Source organism: Aotus nancymaae, unplaced genomic scaffold, assembly GCF_030222135.1.
Source record: "Aotus nancymaae isolate 86718 unplaced genomic scaffold, 86718_ANA_hifiasm-v0.15.2.pri h1tg000067l, whole genome shotgun sequence".
In the NCBI taxonomy this organism is placed as follows: domain Eukaryota; kingdom Metazoa; phylum Chordata; class Mammalia; order Primates; family Aotidae; genus Aotus; species Aotus nancymaae.
Genome location: NW_026988482.1, coordinates 24,887,573 through 24,909,022, shown reverse-complemented (window position 1 = coordinate 24,909,022; position 21,450 = coordinate 24,887,573). Strand labels below are relative to the sequence as shown.

At 42.4% G+C, this 21,450-nt stretch overlaps 1 protein-coding gene across 10 annotated transcripts in view; it reads right to left on the bottom strand.

Annotated features, from left to right (window-relative positions):
- The window catches only part of RBM6 (RNA binding motif protein 6), a 134,266-nt gene that overhangs the window by 8,662 nt on the left and 104,154 nt on the right, over window positions 1–21,450 (bottom strand). For 8 of the 10 annotated variants that reach the window (XM_064367116.1, XM_064367117.1, XM_064367120.1 and 5 more), the window contains 11 exons: window positions 19,761–19,835; window positions 15,119–15,179; window positions 11,120–11,392; window positions 10,311–10,471; window positions 9,115–9,212; window positions 8,199–8,241; window positions 7,976–8,057; window positions 7,647–7,732; window positions 7,096–7,242; window positions 3,451–3,546; window positions 2,009–2,269 (listed from right to left, as the gene is read on the bottom strand). In XM_064367116.1, the coding sequence (XP_064223186.1) occupies window positions 2,009–2,269; window positions 3,451–3,546; window positions 7,096–7,242; window positions 7,647–7,732; window positions 7,976–8,057; window positions 8,199–8,241; window positions 9,115–9,212; window positions 10,311–10,471; window positions 11,120–11,392; window positions 15,119–15,179; window positions 19,761–19,835 (1,383 nt within the window). Of the gene's footprint in view, window positions 1–1,990; window positions 2,270–3,450; window positions 3,547–7,095; window positions 7,243–7,646; window positions 7,733–7,975; window positions 8,058–8,198; window positions 8,242–9,114; window positions 9,213–10,310; window positions 10,472–11,119; window positions 11,393–15,118; window positions 15,180–19,760; window positions 19,836–20,752; window positions 20,920–21,450 lie in introns of all 10 variants that reach the window. The other 2 variants (XM_064367119.1, XM_064367118.1) reach the window with 2 other exon arrangements.

Genomic DNA, 21,450 nt, shown 5'->3' with positions numbered 1-21,450 from the left:
TGTGGGAAACAAATATTTGGTTTACCTCTTTATCTAAGGTGAAAATCATGGGAGAGAGGATGTGGGCACACCAGTGAAGAAAACCAAATGCCTTTCCAAGATGAGGGTCTCAAGAAAAAAAAAAAAAAAAAAAAAAGAAAAACCAAATACCCACACTTTGCCTACTATTCCCAGACATGAGTCACTGTTTAAACCCCCAGAGAAACATGAAAAGGAGCCCCCCCAGGGCTCCAACAGACTGCTCTGAGAGTTGCAACTCCTAACACATGGCTCCACTACACAAGGCATATGTATGAAACCTAAGGAGTCCAAAGCAGTTCATACATGAAGTGGTAGTTCTTTGTAGTAGACGACCTAAGGAAAGTAAAAGTATTACAGTCTACTTTCCACTGTCCTGTGATCAGTTCAATTTGGGAATTCACCAGACCTGTGGCTCCTCTTTTTTGACAATTACTATTTTTTTTTTTTTTTTTTTTTAACGGAGTCTCACTGTCGCCCAGGCTGGAGTTCAGTGGTGCGATCTTGGCTCACTGCAGCCTCCACCTCCCGGGTTCAAGTGATTCTCCTGCCTCAACCTCCTGAGTAGCTGGGATTACAGGCATGCGCCACCACACCTAGCTAATTTTTGTATTTTTAGTAGTCATGGGGTTTCACCATGTTGGTCAGGCTGGTCTCAAACTCCTGACCTCAGGTGATCCACCCGCCCTGGTCTCTCAAAGTGTTGGGATTACAGGTGTGAGCCACATACCCGGCCGACAATTACTTATCTCTCTGGCCATTTATTAGCATTTATACCAGATGGGTGAAATTCCAATGTGTCAGTCTGGTAATTCAGAATTTCAAGTCAAAGGGACATGGGAGGTAGTTTGTTTCAGGGATTATCAGGAGGAGCTTTTCAGAGTCCTATCTTTGCAGAGCCTCCACAGAGATGGCTGGGAAAAGTAGTGTACCTATTACCAAAAGCAGAGCTTTTCAGCTTTTAGCTAAATGAAACTTTGAGTTCTGTGTTCAGAGAAAGTCTAAATCTAGTCCCATCACCTGCTCTTGCAATGTCTATCAGAGAAGGGGTGTGAAATTCTCATTCTGAAATTGCTCTGAGAATGTGAGTCCATTTAGAGATTTTATTTATCCATAATTTGGATCCTTGGTCTGTACATATAAATGGGAATCCTGCAGGGGAAGACCAATGTTTGTCAGTTTAACATCCCAAGAATAGCTGTTGTGCTCTGGCTCATAACAATATTCACTACATGAAGAAATGGCAGAATTTGATTCGCCTATGGTGAAAACTGCACACCGTCAGAGCTGGATAGAACCAGTTGAAGTTAAAAGAACCAAAGAAGAAAAGAGGCTTATCTGAGGTCCAACTGCAACGTTAATGACAGAGCTAAGATGAGAAACCCAGCAAGTAAGTGTCCTATTCCACAACCCTTTCTCTTCCTACCCAACTTTCATATTTGCCACCCTAGCCAAAGCCATAATGCTTGGCTTGGGTCTACAAATGGAAGTTCTCTGAAGGTGGGCATAACCTTAATCCAGAGCAATTCATTCTTGAATTGGACTGTTTTAATGATAGGAACTGGAGCTGATATGTGCTGAGGAAGGATTCTATAAGCTGCTGCTTCTTCATTTTTTTTTTTTTTAAGATGGAGTCTTGTTCTGTCACCTAGGCTGAAGTGTAGTGTTGTGATCTTGGTTCACTGCAACCTCCATCTCCCAGGTTCAAGCGCTTTTCCTGCCTCAGACTCCCAAGTAGTTGGGATTATAGGCGTGTGCCACCACATCCATGTAATTTTTGTATTTTTAGTAGAGACAGAGTTTTACCATGCTGGCTAGGCTGGTCTCAAACTCCTGACCTCAAGCGATCTACCTGCCATGGCCTCCCAAAGTGCTGGGATTACAGGTACGACTCACCATGCTTGGCCTGTATAAGCTTCTTTATTCCCTATAATGCCCATCAGGAATAAGAGTCAACAGTTTGAAAGGATATAGGTCCTTCCTCTAATACCTTATGCAGGTCTGACAGCTGCTGATGTTTGATCAGAACTTCTTTATTGGGAAACTGCCTTCTGCAGAGCAAACAAGCCAGTTTATTCCAGTCAGTGAGTTTGTCTTCTTCATTCTCCTTCTTTGTTAGCTCCTCTCGCTTCTGGGGCTGTGCTGTTCGAGGCTGTGAGGGAGGGGTCTGTTCCTCCTCTTCTTCCTCCTCATAGTCACTGTCTCCTCCATATTCACCCAAGAGGCCGATCAGTGGGTTTACCACTTTAGGCTGGAAGGAGAAGGCCAGGGATCAGTATCAAATTCAGCCTATATTTTGGGGTCCATTTTTTTGGATATTCTGATATGGGCTTCTCATTTCTTTGTTCTCTTTCAGATGGAATAATGAATTGGGTTAAAAATAGGCTCACTAACCATGCTGCTCATTTCCCAGATGGAAGCAACATGGCCAGAGCTTGGCTTTGCTCCATGCACATTGAGAATAGACAAGAGAGATTCCTTTAGAAGTGACTCTAGCAACAGAATGTGAGAAGGAAGAGAACGGAGAATAAGCACAGAAAACAGTAACAGTTAAGAGGTTAAAAATTACAAAGAGGAAGAGATAAATACCTCCAAATTACTGTAACTCATGGAGGAAGAAAAGATGACTTTCATCAAGACTCTAGCAAAGAGGATTTAGGAAGTAAACTAAAAGCAACTGCATTGATAGGCATTTGGGTAGACAGATCTAGCTCATATGAAAGGTAAAAACAAAGACATGGTTAGGAGAGATGCTATAAGGAGTTGAATTAATAATGTGGAGCAGAAAAAGAGTACCTTATAGGAACTGTTAAATAATGATGTATAGTCACTGGTCTACCATAAATCAAAACAAGGAAATAATGCATGGTCACTACTGTTGTATAATTGCATTCAATCGGAATCACTGGTGATTAGATTGAGACTAGCGCTTGAAGACATCTAAAAAATGGTCACCAATATTAGCATCATTCACTCTGTCCAGGCAGAAACTATAAAAAATGACCACACAGGTACTCCATATCTTGTGTGACACCAAAAGGCAGGAAACACTGAGGCTGGTAAAATGGGTTTCCTTGGTGATTTAGAGAAATGACAAGAACAAGATGATAAAAAGGACTAGGCATCTCGTCTGTTAAGAATGGCATAGGATAAAAAAAATGAAACAAACAAAAAAGACAAAAAAAAAAGAATGGCATAGGATAGAGAGAAAGAGGGCAGACAACTGCCTCTGCTTCTGCAGTAATGTCCCCATTAGCAGACAAAAAACTTTATCTCATGTTTGTACTCAAAATAAATGGAAATCCTTATTCAGGAGACACAGTGAGGTAAAAGACCAATCCCAGAGGACAACATCAGCTGTTGAGCTTTCTTTCTCACTCAGAACCAACCCCATCCCCAGCCCTAAGCCCAGGGGATCAAAGTTGGCCTTACTGGAGGGGGACTCTCTTCCTTCTTCACAGTAGGAGGCAAGGGCTTCTTAAAGACGTCTTCAGGAGGGGTCTTCCCTTCACTGGCATTTTCCTGAAACTGATCAGACCAGAGGTAACTCTCATATGATATTCACTCATAAAAACTGATTAAGGCCGGGCATGGTGGCTCAAACCTGTAGTTCCAGCACTTTGGGAGGTTCGAGACGGGCAGATCACCTGAGGTCAGGAGTTGGAGACCAGCCTGGCCAACATGGCGAAACCCTGTCTCTATCAAAAATACAAAAATTGGCCGGGCGCGGTGGCTCACGCCTGTAATCCTAGCACTTTGGAAGGCCGAGGCGGGTGGATCACGAGGTCAAGAGATCGAGACCATCATGGTCAACATGGTGAAACCCTGTATCTACTAAAAATACAAAAAATTAGCTGGGCATGGTGGCGCGTGCCTGTAATCCCAGCTACTCAGGAGGCTGAGGCAGGAAGAATTGCCCTGAACCCAGGAGGCGGAGGTTGCGGTGAGCCCAGATCGCACCATTGCACTCCAGCCTGGGTAACGAGAGCAAAACTCTGTCTCAAAAAAAAAAAAAAATACAAAAATTAGCTGGGCATGGTGGCACAGGCCTGTAATCCCAGCTACCCAGGAGGCTGAGGCAGGAGAATCACTTGAACCCGGGAGGCAGAGGTTGCAGTGAGCCAATATCATACCATCGCACTCCAGCCTGGGCAACAAGAGCGAAACTCCGTCTTGGAAACAAAACAATGTTTTGTTGTTACAAAACAAAAAATTGATTAAAGCCAGGTGCAGTGGGTTACACCTGTAATCTCAGTACTTTGGGAGGCTTAGGTGGGCGGATCACCCGAAGTCAGGAGTTTGAGACCAGATTGGGCAACATGGTAAACCCCGTCTCTACTAAAAATACAAAAATTAGCTGGGCGTGGTGGCAGGTGCTTGTAATCCCAGCTACTCAGGAGGCTAGGGCAGGAAAATCGCTTGAACCCAGGAGGCAGAGGTCACAGTAAGCCACAATGGCACCACTGCACTGCAGCCTGGGCAACAGAGTGAGATTGTGAGATTTTGTCTCAAAAAAAAAAACAAAAAAAAACCTGATTAAGAGCTAACCCTGTTGAAATTAGGTTAATTTTCCAAACCTCCTAATTCAACATTACAGAAAAATCTGTAACACTGCTATAGTGAATTTGAAATAAAGAACCTTTAAAATATATAACATCAGTAGGCATGGTGGCTCATGTCTACAATCCCAGCACTTTGGGAGGCTGAGGTGGACAGATCACTTGAAGTCAGGAGTTCAAGGCCAGCCTGGCTAACATGGTGAAACCGAGTCTCTACTAAAAAAATTAGCTGGCTATGGTGGTGTGGGCCTGTAATCCCAGCTGCTTGTGGGGGCTGAGGCAGGAGAAATGCTGGAACCTGGGAGGTCGAGGCTGCAGTTAGCCAAGATCGTACCACTGCACTCCAGCCTGGGAAACAGAGCAAGACTCTATCTCAAAAAATAAAATGTAATATATAACATTAGTATGTATTGCATGATTACAGTATGTCAGACCAGAGGAGGCATGTATATATCACATTGTCTTCTTCAGACTTTATCATGATCCTCCTATATAGGCTTTTTTTTTTTTTTTTTTGAGATGGTGTCTCACTCTGTCGCCAGACTGGAGTGCAGTGGCACGATCTGGGGTCACTACAACCTCCGCCTCCCGGGTTCAAGCAATTCTCCTGCCTCAGCCTCCCGAGTAGCTGGGACTACAGGTGAGTGCCACCGCGTTCAGCTAAGTTTTGTATTTTTAGTAGAGATGGGATTTCACCATGTTGGTCAGGATGGTCTCAATCTCTTGACCTCATGATCCACCCCCTGCCTCAGCCTCCCTAAGTGCTCAGATTATAGGCGTGAGCCACTGCGCCTGGCCTATGTAGGCTTTAATATCTTAATTTTACAAATGATTGGGACTACAGTTAGATTAAGTGGGTGAAGCAGAGTCCAAATATTAAACAAGTATGATTCTAAGTTCTTAAAAACACACTCTCTTTTCTCTTTTCTGTATCTCTAAACAACTAACAGTGTTAGAAGGAAAAAAAAAAGATGTTATGAATTGAACCATAAACAAATTCATCCATTTTCACTAATGCATAACTAATATCAAGGTAGGTGTGATCTCAGCTTACTGCAACCTCCGCCTCTCAGGTTCAAGTGATTCTCCTGCCTCAGCCTCCCAAGTAGCTGGGACCATAGGTGTGCGCCATGCCTGGCTAATTTTTGTATTTTTAGTATAGACAGAGTTTCATCATGTTGGCCAGGCTGGTCTTGAACTCCTGACCTAAAGTGATCCACCTGCCTTGGCCTCTCAAAGTGCTGAAATTACAGGCATGAGCTACCATGCTGGCAGATTTTTTTTTTTTTTTTTTTTGAGACAAGGTCTGGTTCCATTGTCCATGCTAGAGTGTAGTGGTGCAATCACAGCTCACTGCAATCTCTTGGGCTCTCAAGTAATCCACTTGCCTCAGTCTCCCGAGTAGCCTGGACTACAGGCATGAGCCACCACAGCCAGCTAATTTTTTTTGTATTTTTGGCCTATCTTGGCCTCCCAAAGTGCTCAGATTACAGGCATGAACCCTGCCTAATAATTTGATTTTATATTAGATGTAAAAATGTTTATTATCTCTGATTCTGAAAATGTGCCATAAGGAAGTAATTTAAAAGAAGAAAATAAAATGCTACATGTTACATATTATGACAGTATAAGATTAGAAAGAGGTGAGCAAGGTGGGTGATGCCTGTAACTGAAGCACTTTGGGAGAATGAGGCAGGAGGATTACTTAAGGCTGGAAGTTTGAGACCAGCCTGGTCAATCTAGTGAGATCCTGTCTCTAAAAAAAGCAAAAATTAGCTGGTCATGGTGGCTCATGCCTGTAGTCCCCATTACTTGGGAGGCTGAGGTGGGGGGATTGCTTAAGCACAGGAGTTTGAGGTTATAGTATGCTATGATCATGCCACTGCACTCTAACCTGGGAGAGAGAGGAAGATCTTGTCTCGAAAAGAAAAGAAAGAAAAAGAAAAGAAAGAAAAAGAAAAGATTACAAAGAGAAGACAAATAATGCAGGAGAGATGAAGACAATGAAGGATAGTTATTCTGTGAATTTTTACCATGTAGCCATTAAAAACAATAGAGTATTATAGAACCATGGAAAAAATACTTATGATTAAAAGTGATTAAACAGTACCCCCTGCTATAATTACAACTAGTGAAATGTGTATAGAGTCAAACACTAAAAAGGGAATGTAGAAAAGTGAAAATGTGTGGAGCTGAGGTGTTAGGATTTAAGCTGGGTCACTTTGTTCTACCATCCATAGTTTCTTCCCATTTGTAAAAGAGAGAGTGTTAAAACAAACAAACAAACAAACAAAAAACAAACCAAAAAAACAAAGAGAGAGTTGCTATGGGCTATAAGAAGTGAGTGAATTGACTACACCAGGTAATTTTTACCTGCCAAAACCAGGTAAAAATACTCACTGACAGAGTATTTTTAAAGTAACTGCATATTGCAAATCTAGATATCCTATGTTTATACCTCCTACATTTTAATCTGTAATTACGTGGCAAAAGACAACAGATTAACAAGTCCTCTTACCCTTGTCACTCCTCTGTCTTTTTTCTCCTTGCCATCTCTTTTAGACATTTCCTTCTTACTACTTAACTTTCCTTGACTGGTGGGTTTTTTTTCCTTGATCTCTTCTTCCTCAGGTAATCCAGGATCCTGGGGCACATAGACTTCTTGCTGCGATACAGTTGGAAATAATTAAGTCTACAGAATGTTTCCATTTCCCAGCAATTCCAGGTCTAAGAAGCATAGTTCCCTTCTAGGGGAAGAAACAGTTCTTTTACTTACAAGCCTAAGATGAGTCCACATCAATCTAAAAATCCACTGGAGGGACCAAGAAACATTCAGACCACCCATTGTCCACTTTTTCAAGAGCAACACTGTTCTTACCTGTATTGCCACAAGGCACTGATTTTCCATATAGGCAATCAAGTTCTGTTTCCATAGATCTAAACTTTCCACTTTTCATGCAATGAGCATCCAGATAATCCAGGAAATAAAATCCTCAAAGTAGCAAATTATGGAAGCTTTCTCAAAAGGATCATTGACAGAGTTTAAAAAAAAAAAAGCCCCAAACTCACCTGGGTATTGGGGTCATAATAAGTTCCTGCCAAGGGGTCATAATAGTAGCCAGTAGCAGAATCATATATGTAGCAGTCAGATGATGCTAAACGTAACAAGATCAGAGCCAATGTTAGTCTCTGTCTGATGAAACCCTTACTGGAGACTCATCAAGAACAACCCAAGAATTAGGGTGGCCAACACAAATAGGTGCATCTATAGATGTCTCTCTCTCTGGATGAGCACCCTCAGTCAACAGCAGATCTTGCCAACTGTGATCACAGATGTCAAGTAATGAGTGGCAAGTCAAGCAAAAGAGAGCAACGGAAATAAAACGAAGGTTACTTACACTGTTGTCCTTGTCGATTTGTATCTGAAGACCAGTCTGAATTTCTGCCACCTCCCCTCCTATCTCGGAAATATTTTTTACCCTATCACAGAAAGGTAAGTTAAAATTACAGAACTATCCAAGAGCCATTCACCTTAACAGTCACCCACAGAAGAAAATTCAAGATCACCCTTTCAGTCACCTGAGGATTTTAATACAGGATTTCCCACCTGTTACACCCTACCTGATAGTAATGCATGTGGTCAGAATGGTCCCCAGAATCATTTCTGTAACAGATAACACAACAATTAAGTCTGCTACCAAAAGGCACTTGACAAGTACTTAATCCTACAGTTCCTACTGAGAAATTCTCTATTCCCCATTTTGCAGGAAAGGAACCAACCTAGACAACAAGAAGGTTGGGCGGGGTCCAGATACTCCTGAAGGAAGGAGCAGTAAGACTCATAAAAAGCCAAGGACTGGAGCAAAACAGCCATTAAGTGGAGTGTGCTAGAGCAAGATATGGCCCATATTGGTAAGCCTTTTTCTCTGATATGACCATTTCCAAGTTACCACTCCTGGGTCAAGATGAGTGAAGGAGTAAAGAGGAATTAGATTTCTCAGGGCTATGGCAATATGAACAAGGTCAGGGGAAGGAAAAGTCAGGACAGCATTTTCCTAGGATTGCAAAGGGCAAGAATGTATTGAGATCTGTCTGCACATCCAAAACTGTACCACCATTTTTTTTTATTAAGAGATGGGGTCTTGCTGTGTTGTCCAGGGTGGAGTACAGTGGTTATTCACAGGCATCATCATTGCACACTACGGCCTGGAACTCCTGGGCTCATGTAACTCCCCTGCCTCAGCCTCCTTAGTAGCTGGGAATACAAGTATGCGCTACTGCACCAGGCCACTTGGGACCCAAAGATACCAGACAGTCAAAAGGGAAAGGACAAATGTACCAAGTATTATTCAAGAAAGAAGACAATTTGAGAGTCAGAACAAGTTTGGCTTCAGAAAAAGAAACTAATAAACACATAACTGAAGCAGTCCACGTTAGGAAAGCATCATGCCTTTCTATCTTTCCAGCCAGGAAAAGAAGTTTCCTCCCAAAAACACAAGTGGGGGCAGCACAAGAGATCCTCACCCTTCTGCCTTACCTTCGTTTTCCAGTGGCCAGGTTTACAGCCACCATCTTCCCATCAATACTAAATGGTGGATCAAGGTTCTGCAAGATCTTCACCACACGAAGAGCTTCCTATAGAACCAAAGACACACTTGAACCCAGAGACAGAAAAAGCCAGAATCCAAAGACAGAAAAGTTCTCCTTTGAAAGAGAAATGAACATGAATTTTCCTCCTCAGAGGGTAAATTTACTACATTATATTCTGGTCAAAATTTTAACAGTAGGAGCATATTGGCAAAAACAGGCAACTTTTAATGAAGGACTGATTGGAATAGGAATCAGAATAGATAATAGATGTCAGTTCTGGCCTAAACTTCAGAAATTCAAATCCTCTTTTTTTTTTTTTTTGAGATGGAGTTTTGCTCTTGTTGCCCAGGCTGAAATGCAATGGTGCGATCTTGGCTCACCGCAACCTCCGCCTCCCGGGTTTAAGCAATTCTCCTGGTTCAGATTCCTGAGTAGTAGCTGGGATTACAGGCATGTGTCACCACGCCCGGCTAATCTTGTATTTTTAGTAGAGATGGGGTTTCTCCATGTTGGTCAGGCTGGTCTCGAACTCCCAACCTCAGGTGATCCGCCCACCTCAGCCTCCCAAAGTGCTGGGATTACAGGTGGGAGCCACCGCGCCTGGCCCTAAATCCTCTTCTTTTACGCAGTAACTATCATCAATTAGTTCCAGTTTACTAGGTTCCTTGTGACTTTTGAGCATGAAATCTAAGAAATACCAATGACTTTCATTATTATTTTCACCTTACTTCCATACAAAAGGGTCCCACAACTAAAAATTTAAGCCACAGTGATCTATTAAATACTTTTGAGGAAAAGGAGGAAATGTTTTATCATCAAATATAAAACCATCTGTGGCTGGACAAAATAAATCAGAAAGTTCACCAAAATCTTGAAGGATTCAGTACTCAGATTCTTCACAAGCAAGTAAGTTGGAAACAGTAAATGACACAAGACAAAAATGAACCTGGAAAACCACAGAGGATTCTAATTTTTGAGGGCAGTCACCTCACCTGAATGAATGGTAAATCCAAAGGAGAGAGCAAGAGGGATTATGATACAAGGTAGCACACAAGAATTCAAATGATCAAGAAATCCCTCAAACCTTCTTTAAGGTTCTTTAGCCATCTGTCCCTAGACCAATCCAAGGTGGAGGAAACTCACCGCATGGGAGTCAAGGTCAATAAAGCCATAGGTATGGCCCATAGGGCCTGTTCTGTTCTTGATGATACGAACGTTGGCAGTAGTAAGGTGGACATACGGCTCCAGCACTTCCACTATCACCTCAGGTGGCGTGGAACGATAGATACGCTTTAGCATGATGGCTGAACCAACCATAAATGGGAGAAGAGCAACAAAAGGGAGAGAAAGAGAAATTTTTGAAGTTTCAAGAGTCTGTCATTTTTTACTACAGATGTTACTAGTAAGTCTGGTTCTGTAAAGAAATGCTTAACAAATAAATACTGCACACTTTTATTCACCAATACTTAGAAATTTAAAATCGGCCGGGCATGGTGGTTCACGAGGTCAGGAGTTCGAGACCAGCCTGGCCAACATGGTGAAACCCCATCTCTACTAAAAATACAAAAATTAGCCGGGTATGGTGGCGGATGCCTGTAATCCCAGCTACTTGCGAGGCTGAGGCAGGAGAGTCACTTGAACCCCGGAGGCAGAGGTTGCAGTGAGCCAAAATTGTGCCACTGCACTCTAACCTGAGCAACAGGGCAAGACTCCATCTCAAAAAAAAAAAAATCTAAAATCATGCCTTACTGCATTCATATAGCAATTTACTATTTGAAGGGCATAGCTTTAAGGAGTATAGTAAGGTCCACAGAAAGCAATGGCCTCTGTCATTAGGCCATGCACAATCTCTTAGGGTACTGGAAAGCAGGTAGCTCCCAGACACAACATTGGCCATCTATGCTCCATCCGTGATGGTCACAGTCTGGTACATGCCCTGACAAACCACTTACTTTTGCTCTCTCCATCCTGGCGTGTCTCTCCAGACCATGACTCTTTCTCTCGGTCTCTTCGGAAAGTTGGCCCTTCCCTTCGAGGAGGCAGATACCTTTCTGCTTCTCTCTTTTGATGTCCTAAGCGGGACTCTTGTCCTTCTTCCCTCTTCCTGGGTTCAGGTTCCTTATCAGCTGGTTTTAGGGGCTGGTTGGGTTGTTTTTCCAATGGTGCTGGTATAGATGTTTTCTGGGGCTGAGGGTAGGTTATTAATTCTTGCTTGGCTTCTGTCACTAGTGGAACAGAAACAAAGAGTATCCCTAGAAGGCTTTATAAAAAACAACAATAACAACAAAAACACTACTACTGTAATTTCTTCTTCCCTGCCAGCAAATACTCATATTAGAATGCCATTTTTTTTTTTTTTTTTTTTTTTTGGAGATGGGAGTTTTGCTCTTGTTGCCCAGGCTGGAGAGCAATGGCATGACCTTGGCTCACTTCAACCTCTGCCTCCTGAGTAGTTGGGATTATAGGCACCCGCCACCACACCCAGCTAATTTTTTGTATTTTTTGTAGAGATGAGGTTTCACTATGTTGGTCAGGCTGGTCTCGAACTCCTAACTTCAGGTGATCCACCTGCCTTGGCCTCCCAGAGTGCTGGGATTACAAGCATGAGCCAACACCCTCAGCCTGGAATGCTTTTAATATTGTCTCAGAAATACCTAATAAAAAGCCCTCTGACAGTTCCTGGCAAAAGATTTTAAGTGAAGCTGAGACAAGGCATGAAACAGTTCACAGAAGACTCTATCCAAGCATTTTAAAAATGTAATCTTATGAAATCTCTATCACCTACCAAACATTTAAATATAACAAATAATACCCTGAACCTGACTATTATAATCAATGATAACAACAAATTCTGGGGACAAAATTACCGAACATATATGGCCCTTACTAAAGGTTTGGTAGAGCTGGGCGTGGCGGCTCACACCTGTAATATCAGCACTTTGGGAGGTTGAGGCAGGCGGATCAAGAGCTCAGTAGTTTGATACCAGTCTGACCAACATGGTGAAACCCCGTCTCTACTCAAAATACAAAATTAGCTAGGCTTGGTGGCAGGCACCTGTAATCCCAGCTACTTGGGAGGCTGAGGCAGGAGAACTGCTTGAAACCAGAAGGCAGAGGTTGCAGTGAGCCGAGATCACGCCACTGCACTCCAGCCTGGGTAACAAGAGGGAAACTTTGTTTTAAAAACAAAAGAAAAAAGAAAAAAGGTTTGGTAGAAACACATTTCCCAAACACACGTCTAGAAGCCTTGTTTCTTCCAGTGTTATAGTACTCAAACAATTACACAAATCCTATAAGACGATAGGCCCTCCTTCTCCAGTGAAGCTAGGAAGAGACCTATCTGCAAGTAGCTAATTTACATACAAATAAGCATAACGGGCAGATGTCTTTCAAAATATAAATAATTTATTTCAAATGTCCTACTACAGCAGGATAATTTGTCTTTATAGTTTGTTTTATAATTAGGAGCACATTCTTGTCATTAATTCATTCTTGGAGGGTTCATTAGAAATCATGTGGCTCAAAAACAGATTATATGAGAGCAATATAGAGATTCTATAATAGTAGCGATAGGTTTCCAGATTAAAGTTGTCTTGTGTTAGTGGTATGGTGTCCACTGGTTTTCCTAAACCATCTATTCATTTGTTAGAATAGCTATGAAAAAAAGTCTTTCTTGTTGGGGGCGTGGGGGAACACAACTTTGCCTAACCTAAAGTGACCCAACAAGCAAAAATCTCAGTTGTTCATCCCCCTTCCCACATTTTGGTTTGGTCTTGAGAGCACACAGAGCCTCTCCCTAAAGATTTTCAGAACACCTGCCTTTCAGTCTTCACCAGAGTAAAATCTCCACAACAGGTCAAAAGCCCAGCTAAGAAATTCCTTGTAGGGACATTGAATTCTAACCTTGGAACAAATAGAAGGCTACCTGAATCCTTGCACTGAACTATATTTTATGGTCATGCTGTGGCTTTCCTTAAGGGATGACTACAGGACCGTTGTTATAGATGCATGTGACTGACTCTTTAAGGTTGCCTACCTAAAATTTCTCTAAAGAAATTTACATTAAAGTTAAGTGCTTGAAAGCTGATAGTTTCATTCCTCTAAAATAATAGCATGTTCCCCAAATCCTGATTATTTTCTCATATGTGTATATACGTATATGTATATACACATATATATATGTGTGTATATGTGTATATATATGTATACACATATATATGTATACATATATATGTGTATATGTATATATATGTGTGTGTGTATATATACATATATACACACACACACACACACACACACATATACATATTTTGAGACAGAGTCTCACTCTGTTGTTTAGGCTGGAGTGCAGTGGTATGATCTCGGCTCACTGCGATCTCCGCCTCCTGGGTTCAAGCAATTCTCCTGCCTCAGCCTCCCGAGTAGCTGGAATTACCGGTACATGCGACCACACCTGGCTAATTTTTATTTGTAGTAGAGATGGGGTTTCACCATGTTTGCCAGGCTGGTCTTGAACTCCTGACCTCAGGTGATCCACCCGTCTAAGCCTCCCAAAGTGCTGGGATTACAGGCATGAGCCACCACGCCTGGCCTCTAATTTATAATTTTACTGTTATTTTAACAGAGGTTTTTCTCTTGAAAATCCTGAAATGCTTACACGGTGTAAATGAGAAAACAACAGAGCAAATGATTCCTAATAACTTCAAATAAGTGGAGGTGGGAGAAAGATTTGCCACATAGACTGATGTCATAAAGACTCTTTTCCAACCTAATATCCTTAATCCTTAAATGTATTCCAAATAAAAATATACTGACCTCTGGTCAGCTGCCCACTTAGCCACTTTAGCCTAGGAGCCCACAATCCCATCTCTTTCCTCTGGTGAAACTGAGATCTGAAATCATTTACTAACAGATCAGGTTAAGTTGGGCATCTAACGGAGATATATATATATATATATGTTTTTTTTTTTTTTTTCCCCCTCACTCTGTTGCCTAGGCCAGAGTGCAGTGGCATGATTTTGGCTCACTACAGCCTCTGACTCCTGGGTTCAAGTGATTCTTGTGCCTCAGCCTCCCGAGTAGCTGGGATTACAAGCATGTGCCATTGCACCTGGCTAATTTTTGTAATTTGGGTAGATACGGGGCTTTGGCATGTTGGTCAGGTGGTCTTGAACTCCTGACTTCAGGTGATCCGCCTGCCTCGGCCTTCCAAAGTGTTGGGATTACAGGCGTTAGCCACCGTGCCCAGCCCAAACTGCACTTTTAAAAGGTTTGTAGGCCAGGTGCAGTGGCTCATGCCTGTAATCCTAGCACTTTGGGAGGGTGAGGTGGTCGGATCATGAGTCAGGAGTTCAAGACCACCCACCACCCTGACCAACATGGTGAAACCGCATCTCTACTAAAAATACAAAAATATTAGCTGGGCATGGTGGCAGGTGCCTGTAATCCCAGCTACTCACGAGGCTGAGGCAGGGGAATTGCCTAAACCTGGGAGGCAGAGGTTGCAATGAGCCGAGACTGCGCCACTGCAATCCAGCCTGGGTGACAGAGCCAGACTCTGTCTCAAAAAAAAAGATTTGTATATCAACTTGGATTTAGGGATGATAATTCTTTAAAGCCAAGGAAAGCATGAAATTTGTTTTGCTCACCAGGCACAGTGGCTCACACCTGTAATCCCAGGACTTTGGGAGGTGGAGGCGGGTGGATCACGAGGTCAAGAGATTGAGACTATCCAGGCCGACATGGTGAAACCCTGTTTCTACTAGAAATACAAAAATCAGCTGGGTGTGGTGGTGTGCACCTGTAGTCCCAGCTACTCAGGAAGCTGAGGCAGGAGAATCACTTGAACCCAGGATAGCCTGGTGACAGAGCGAGACTCCGTCTCAAAAAAAATAAAAAATTTGTTTTACTCAATGCACAAGATAAAAACTGCTACCACTTCTGCCACTCACCTTCCCTTGGGTTCTTGCAGAATGAACAGGAAGATCGATGACCACCAATACTTGCCTTACACTGTAAGGAAGAAGGAAAGAATTCAATTTGACAGAAAACATTTTTAAAAACCTACGTACATCTAACGAAGTAAAACCTCCTAAAAATGAAAGAAACAAGCCATATCCCAGATCCCCTCAAAGCTTAAAAAAAGAAACTGATATTCCCCACTGATCAGAACTGGCAGACAGGATCTGATGAGCTACTGTTTGAGAGCTACCTTCTAACAGGTACCTGGGACTCTGGTGCAGCCCAAATGCTTTTGCCCTGGATAAAGATTACTATAGGAAATATGCCTAGAAAACTACTGTTAAATGGTTTATAGAATATTATTATCCCAAGGCCATTTACAGTCTGCACCCAAAACCTGGGCCTGGATTGGTTGTGAGATCCTCATTCACAATTGGCTAGAACTGACAAAAATTCAATTATCAACTCTTTTTTAAATTTTTATTATTATTATTATTTTTATAGAGACAGGGTTTCACTTGTTGGCCAGGCTGGTCTCGAACTCCTGACTTCGTGATCCACCTGCCTCAGTCTCCCAAAGTGCTGGGATTACAGGTGTGAGCCACTGCACCCAGCAATCAACTCCTTTCTTAAACACTGATAACAAGGCATGAGGTAGGAGGAGGAAGAGATGCAGGTTATGTCTCTGGCAGGTATCTAAAAGATACTGAAAGGGAACATTCACTAGCCCAGAATAAGGGAGGAGACAATCTTTTTTTTTTTTTTTGAGACGGAGTTTTGCTCTTGTTACCCAGGCTGCAGTGCAATGGCACGATCTCGGCTCACCGCAACCTCCATCTCCTGGGTTCAAGCAATTCTCCTGCCTCAGCCTCCCGAGTAGCTGGGACTACAGGCGTGCACCACCATGCCCAGCTAATTTTTGTATTTTTAGTAGAGATGGGGTTTCACCATGTTGACCAGGATGGTCTCGATCTCTTGACCTCGTGATCCACCCATCTCGGCCTCCCAAAGTGCTGGGATTATAGGCGTGAGCCACCGTGCCCAGCTGGGAAGAGATTTTTAATGTGAATATAATTAGTCTTGCCTGCACATGTGAACAAAAAGTCAAGCACACTGCCCAACACTGAAACTCCTGAACTTTTGCCACTGACCTTCCAAATGCCATGAGGGACAGAAACTTGGCTGGCAGGAAACCAGGGTAAAGAGAATGGTATTTGATGAGGGCCTTATAGGGCGAGTACGTCTGCCAGATGGAGTCGAGGAGAAAACAGTAACAACAGTGGCAGTGGCTATTTTTTTTTTTTGAGATGGAGTTTTGCTCTTGTTTCCCAGGCTGGAGTGCAATGGCACAAACTTGGCTCACCACAACCTCCACTTCCCAGGTTCGAGTGATTCTCCTGTCTCAGCCTCCCGAGTAGCTGGGATTACAGGCATGCACCACCACGCCTGGTTAATTTTGTATTTTTAGTAGAGGTGGGGTTTCTCCATGTTGGTCAGGCTGGTCTCAAACTCCCGACCTCAGGTGATCCGGCCGCCTCTCAGCCTCCCAAAGTGCTGGGATTACAGGCGTGAGCCACCGCACATGGCCAGTAGTGGCTAATTCTTAAATAGCACATACCATGTATCTGGCCTACTATATATGTCATCACTTATTGATCCTGACAACCCCAATTAACTCCATGAAACGGGTAGTACTATCTCCTCATTTTGTAGATGAGGAAACTGAGGTCTAGAGAGGTTAAATCACTTGAATAAGATCACTATAATCAGTTATTTCATTGTTCCCGTCACTATAAGCCCATTACACACAAACACACACATACCCTTCCCACTACCAAAGGCTGTCATGCCTCCCCATAGGGTGAGTACACTTCCGTTCTCCATTGTCATCCTTGGCCATGTGTCTTCTTTGCTTTCGCCAATAGAACATGAGTCAACATGACCTACACCAGGTCTAAGAGAAGCTTTAGAAGCCAATGTTTGTGTGAATGAACTTCTCCCTTAGCCAGAAGAACACTGTCCCATATTGAGACTGTTTCTTCTGCCTGGGTGCTGGGATGAGAAGCCAAGTGGAACAGAACTGCAGCAAACAACCCATAATCCCTGACATGTAATGTGAGTGAAGAATATGTTTATTGTTTTAAGCCACTGGGATTTGAGGGTTGCTACTACAGGAGAGCTGCTGTAGTAACTACTGCTGTGTGTAAACGTACAGATCAACAGAATAAAACTTGAGAATCTAGAAATAAACCTGTAGATTATGGTCAACTGATTTTTGATATTGGGAAAGTGCCTATGGGGAAAGAAGAGTCTCTTCAACAAATGGTGCTGGGACAACTGAATATCTACATGTGAACGAATGAAGTGTGTGACACTTCAGCTAGTGAGTGGCACAATTAGGATCCTAATCTTAGTAGGTATAATTTAAATACCATAAAACAGGCCTGGCATGATGGCACATGCCTGTAATCCTAGCACTTTGGGAGGCCAAGGCGGTTGGATCATTTGAAGCCAGGAGTTCAACACCAGCCTGGCCGACATGGAGAAACCCCATCTCTATTAAAAATATAAAAATTAGCCAGGTGTGGTGGCATGTGCCTGTAGTCCCAGCTACTCAAGAGGCTGAGACATGAGAATTGCTTGAACCCGGGAGGTGGAGGTGGAGGTGGTGGAGGTTGTAGTGAGCCAAGATTGTGCCACTGCACTCCAGCCTGGGTGACAAAGCAAGACTCTGTCTTAAAAACAAAAACAAAACCCATAAAACATACCTATTTTACACATACAAGTCAATGATTTTTAGTAAATGTATAGTGCAACCATCACCACAATCTAATTTTGAAACATTTTCATCACCTCAAAGGAAATCTAGTGAAGTCACCTCCCATTCTTACCCCTAGGGACATGGAATTGTGCAATGTATGCTCTTTTGTGTCTGGCATAGTAGTTTCAAGGTTCATCCGGGTTGTAACATGATTCAGTACTGCATTCCTTTTCACTGTCAAATAGCATTTCATTGTATGGATATGCCAATTTTGTTCATCCATTCATCAGCTAATGGGCATTTTGGTTATTTCCATTTTTTGGCTATTTTAAATAATACCACCGTTAACATTTGTTTTAATTACTTAATAGGTATATAATAAACTTAAAAAAAAATTTTTTTTTGGAGACAAGGTCTTGCTCTGTCACCCATGCTGGAGTACTGAAGTACTGTGGCAGTATCATGGGTCACTGCTGCCTCGACCTCCTGGACTCAGTTGATCTTCCCACCTCAGCCTCCTGAGTAGCAGGGACTATAGGCATGTACCACCACAGAGATGGGTTTTGCCATGTTGGTCTCAAACTCCTGGGCCGAAGTGATCTGCCCACCTCTGCTTCCTAAAGTGTTGGGATTATAGTCACGAGCCACACCTGACTGACCTTAACACTCTCTCTCTCTCTTTTTTTTTTTAAAAAAGGATACTCTCAAGAAAGTGAAAGATAACTACAGAAAATATTTACAAATCATATATCTGATAAGGGATTAATATCCAGAAAATGTAAAGTACTCTTACAACTCAACAAAAAGACACAGAAATCACTTCCAAAGGGCAAAGCACTTGGTTGAACATTTCTCCAAAGGAGATATACAAATAGCCAATAAACACATGAAAAGATCGTCAAAGTCATTAGGGAAATGCAAATCAAAACCACAATGAGATATTTTTCATACCCACTAAGATGGCTATTATCAAAAAAAGGGAAAATAATAAATGTTGGCAAGGAGGTGGAGAAAGAAGCCCTTACAATATTGGTGATAGGAATATAAAATAGTGCAGCTGTGACCTATGAAAAAGTTTGCTAATAATAATAATAATAATAATAATAATAATAAAAGGAAAACAGTTTGGTGGTTCCTCAAAGACTTAAATATAAAAGTACCATATAACCCAGCAATTCCACTCGTGGATACATACCCCCCAAAAATTGAAAACAGCTGTTCAAACAAAAACTAGCACACAAAGGTTCTATTATTTACCAAAGTCAAGAGGCAGATACAACTCAAATGTCCATCAACTAACGAATGAACAAAATGTGATATATCTATATTATTTAGCCATAAAAAGAAACGAGGTACTGATAAATATTACAACATATGTGGACTCTGAAAACATGCTAGGTGAAAGGCCAACACAAAAGGTTACATATTTTGATTTCATTTATATGAAATATCCAGAACAGGCAAATTCATGGAGATAGAAAAAAAATCCAAAAAATGTACAACTCCCACAGAACTAGTCTCTCCAAACCTACTTTTCCAAACAAGAATTCCTTTATGACCACCCTCAGGAGAGATGAGAAAACAGTGTATGTCAAGGAACTGTTATTTTTGTAACTGACAGAAATCATGGCACATGTCCTTGAGAAAGTGTCTCCAATTGCAGGTCCAGAACCCTCTATGGTCAGATGTAGCAGCTGGGAAGGAGAAATTATGAATGACCTTGCCTTGACCTCTTCCTGTTTAACTTTAGTGAGCTGAGGAAGAAGAGCTTTGTCCTTGGGAATGCATGTTAGCAGGCAGCCTTCCTAGAGATATGGAGGAGCTGTTATTCCAGATGCTTACTTCTAAAGAAAGGAATTCTTGGTACTTACTCGTTTGCAGTACCAAAAATCCAGGCTTGGTACATACTCGAGGGTAACTTCTTTGTCTTGGATCATTAGAGTTCCCTGTAAAGGCAAAGACAGAAATCATCAACATCAACCCTTGAAGAAATAGATAAGAGATAGAAAGGCACAGAGAGCCTTTCCAATCCCCAAGCTGAAACATTTTTATAAAGAGTGAGCTTATTCATTGGCAAAAGGAAATGGCTGTTTTAAGCCACAGACCTGGGGCAGTGTTGCAGAGTAAGCTTAAGGGAGTGCAAGGGAAGGGGAGTGCGAGAAGGTGAAATCAGTCTTCGGCCTTGGTTCTTGTAGGTTAGGGTGCTGTTCTTGGGCAGGCTATGCCCAGTCTACTTGTCCAGAGGTCAGGTGCACTCTCTTGAGTCCCAGCAAGTCCCCCACTTAGCTCAGGAGCTAGCACACTATCAAGAAGCAAACTCTTCCTTCTGCACAGAGGCAGAAGAGCCCTCTTCTTTTCCATGGCTAACTCACATCTCCTTGGAAAGGTAGTAAGGGCTATAACTTTGGTGCCGAAAATTTCCTTTGAAACACTGGCTGTGTGGCAAAAGCACCAGGACAAAGACATACAACACAGAAGACAGGAAGAAAGGAGGAAGGTGAAAGCTTCACAGCAAAGTTACATCCTTAGAGCAGGAAACTGAATGGCTGGTGGGAACAACAGCGATGGTGGCAGGATCACTCTGGCTTGGAGCTTACAGAGTGAACTAGCCCTGCAATCTGAGAAGCAACCATTGGCAAGTAAGCCTTTGGGAAAGTCTGGCACAGGAACAGGTGGGAAAAGGGACTCAACAAGCCTGTTAAAGAGCTCCCTTCCCTCTCCATTTTGGACAAATCATAAATTCTATTTCACATTAAATTTTTTTTAAACAAACACTAGCCAGCAAATAATGTGTTGATGCAGGGGCAAAAAAAAATCTGCCTACTGACAAGGGACCCTCACCCACACTTGAAAGTGAACTAACCGAGAATGCGACTCTGGAACTAGCCCCTGCGCTGTGTTCATTCTCCGCCCTCTAGGGTCCTCTGTGTCTCCTCAGACAGGGCTCTGAGTTATACAAGCCATTTCTTTGCAATTGGACCTCAGTTTCTTGCTTGAATCCATACATTTGTCAAATAATGCTTTACCTCTCTGCTTTTCACATTAAAAAAGTCAAGAGAAATACATAGGATAAAATTATTGTCTTGTCAAAACCAAGGGAAAACTGCCTGTCTACCTAGGTCTTACTTAGCATCTGGTCTCTGAGAAACTATTTCCTGGCTTGTTTTCAAGGCTAAGGACAATGATAATAAAAATTGCTAATATTTATTAAGCACTTACTCAGAGCCAGAAACCATTAAGTACATTATCTTATTTAATCCTCCAAATGATCCGATGAAGTAACCTTATCTCCACTTTACAGATGAGGACATATGCTCAGAGAGGTGGGGTCACCCAGGTGGTGAAGGGCACAGCTGGGCTGTAGAGAAGGGATCTCGTTTCATTTCTCTCCCTCTTTTTTTTTTTTTTTTTGTCTGAGGGATCTCCTGTTTCATTCAACAGCTTCTGCTCACTATTAGGGACAGGCAATCTAGCCTTAGGGACCAATCAGAAAAAAGACAGGCTCTGTAGGCAGGGAAGGATCCCGGAAGGACCGCTCTATCAAGCTCTGCCAATTCAGGA